At 40.5% G+C, this 1,857-nt stretch overlaps 1 protein-coding gene across 1 annotated transcript; it reads left to right on the top strand.

Moving 5' to 3' along the window:
• The first annotated feature begins 801 nt into the window (after positions 1-801).
• Positions 802-1,746, top strand: LOC101627972 (olfactory receptor 2B11-like). The gene has a single exon (XM_004694738.1). The coding sequence runs from the start codon at positions 802-804 to the stop codon at positions 1,744-1,746; it is 945 nt and encodes a 314-aa protein (XP_004694795.1).
• Positions 1,747-1,857: the final 111 nt, after the last annotated feature.

The raw sequence follows: 1,857 nt of genomic DNA, 5'->3' as shown, positions 1-1,857 counted from the left end.
GGGCGGGTCAGGAGAGGTCTGCCACGCCATGTGGTCGCCTCCGGGGCAGGCGGGGATCCAACTCATGCTGAAGTGGCTTTAGCTTCTTAGTGCTGTGCTTTAACCCGCTGTGCCACGAGGGAGGGCCCTTCACACTATATTTTTTAAGCAATGATAGCTCTAATGATCTATATCAGCTGCTTGTGCAACCAAGTATTGTCTTGTTTTTCAAATATCAATCAGATTTAAGGAATATTTCCTTTTGGCTGCATGTTTGTTTTATGACAAATGTTTTGGGATGGTAAAAATCATTTTAAGATTTGAAGCTTAGATTTATGGATAGTAATACATCCTGTTTCTGTTCCCATCAGACCAATCTAGCTGAAACACAATGATTTCTGAACATACTTAAGTTGACTCATATTCCTCCACAGCATGGCCAAGGCCAACAGAATAGATAAAATCCTGTACATATCAGGTGAATCAGTACATGTGGTCTTCAGATATAGTGTTTCATTGAATTATTTTCTAACATAAGAAGAATTCTAGATTTCCCTTTTCTTAATAATTTCCCATAAAAATGCTACATTACATGCCTTAAAGTGGACATATTTATTAGTCTTTCTTTTAGATGCATAGCAAATAATAATTTTGCATTTAGGTTCACTGTTTTATTTGTCATATATCCAATCACCTTCCTGGAGTTATATCACAGAGAAGTACGCCATAATTCTCTTTATTTAAAAGAATTGATCAATATGGAAAATTCAACACGGAAATATGTCTTCACTTTGATTTGAATTCACCAAGAGCTGTCGCAGCATGAATCCAAGCAACGCAAGTATTCCCAAGTTTTTCATTCTTTTGGGCTTCTCTGACCATCCCTGGTTGGAAACGCCACTCTTCATAATGGTGCTTATTTCTTACATTTGCACTCTTGTGGGAAACATTTTAATTATTGTGGTATCCAGGGTAGATCCTCAACTTGACAGCCCTATGTACTTCTTCCTCTCCAACCTCTCATTTCTGGACTTGTGCTTTACAACCACTACCATCCCTCAGCTGCTGGTGAACCTCTGGGGCCCAGATAAGTCTATCAGCTATGGAGGTTGCGTAACCCAGTTTTATATGTTTCACTTCCTGGGGGCCACTGAATGCATCCTCTTAGCTGTGATGTCCTTGGATCGCTATATGGCCATCTGCAAGCCCTTGAGGTACTCAGCGATCATGCATCAGCGACTCTGTTTGCTCCTAGTGGCCTTGGCATGGCTAAGTGGTTTGATCAACTCCTTGCTTCAGTCATCTCTCACAGTCCAGCTGCCCCTTTGTGGTAATAACAAGGTAGAGGATTTCCTGTGTGAGGTACCCGTGATGATCAAGATGTCATGTGCTGACACCACATTCAATGTAGCGATGCTGTCCATTGTGGGGGCATTCTATTCCCTGGTGCCATTGTCACTTATCCTTGTCTCCTATGGATTCATTGTAGCAACGGTGCTCAAGATTAAGTCTTCAGAGGGAAAGAAGAAGGCCTTTAACACATGTGGGTCTCATGTTATTGTTGTATCTCTCTTCTATGGGCCAGTGATTATTATGTATGTGCAACCTTCTGCAGCTAATTCCCAAGACAAGAACAAACTAATGTCCTTGTTTTACAGTTTGGTGACTCCAATGCTTAACCCTTTTATTTATACTTTGAGGAATAAGGACATGAAAGGGGCAATGAAGAGACTTCTTGTCTCTCTATGCCATCATGGAAGAGGATAAGCATATCTATTTTTATATTCCCCATTCTCCATGTGGGACTCAGAAGGACCCCTTCTTTAAAATTACTACTTAATTTAGAGTTCTCCAAAATTGTTGGCATACTTATATATA

The sequence above is a fragment of the Condylura cristata genome, unplaced genomic scaffold (genome assembly GCF_000260355.1).
Source record: "Condylura cristata isolate star-nosed mole 26May11 unplaced genomic scaffold, ConCri1.0 scaffold00046, whole genome shotgun sequence".
Taxonomy (NCBI): Eukaryota; Metazoa; Chordata; class Mammalia; order Eulipotyphla; family Talpidae; genus Condylura; species Condylura cristata.
This window is presented reverse-complemented; position numbering and strand designations above follow the sequence as displayed.

What these genes read in the sequence shown, in the direction of transcription:
- LOC101627972 (XM_004694738.1), top strand. Translation starts at nt 802, where the DNA reads ATGAATCCAAGCAACGCAAGTATTCCCAAGTTTTTCATTCTTTTGGGC.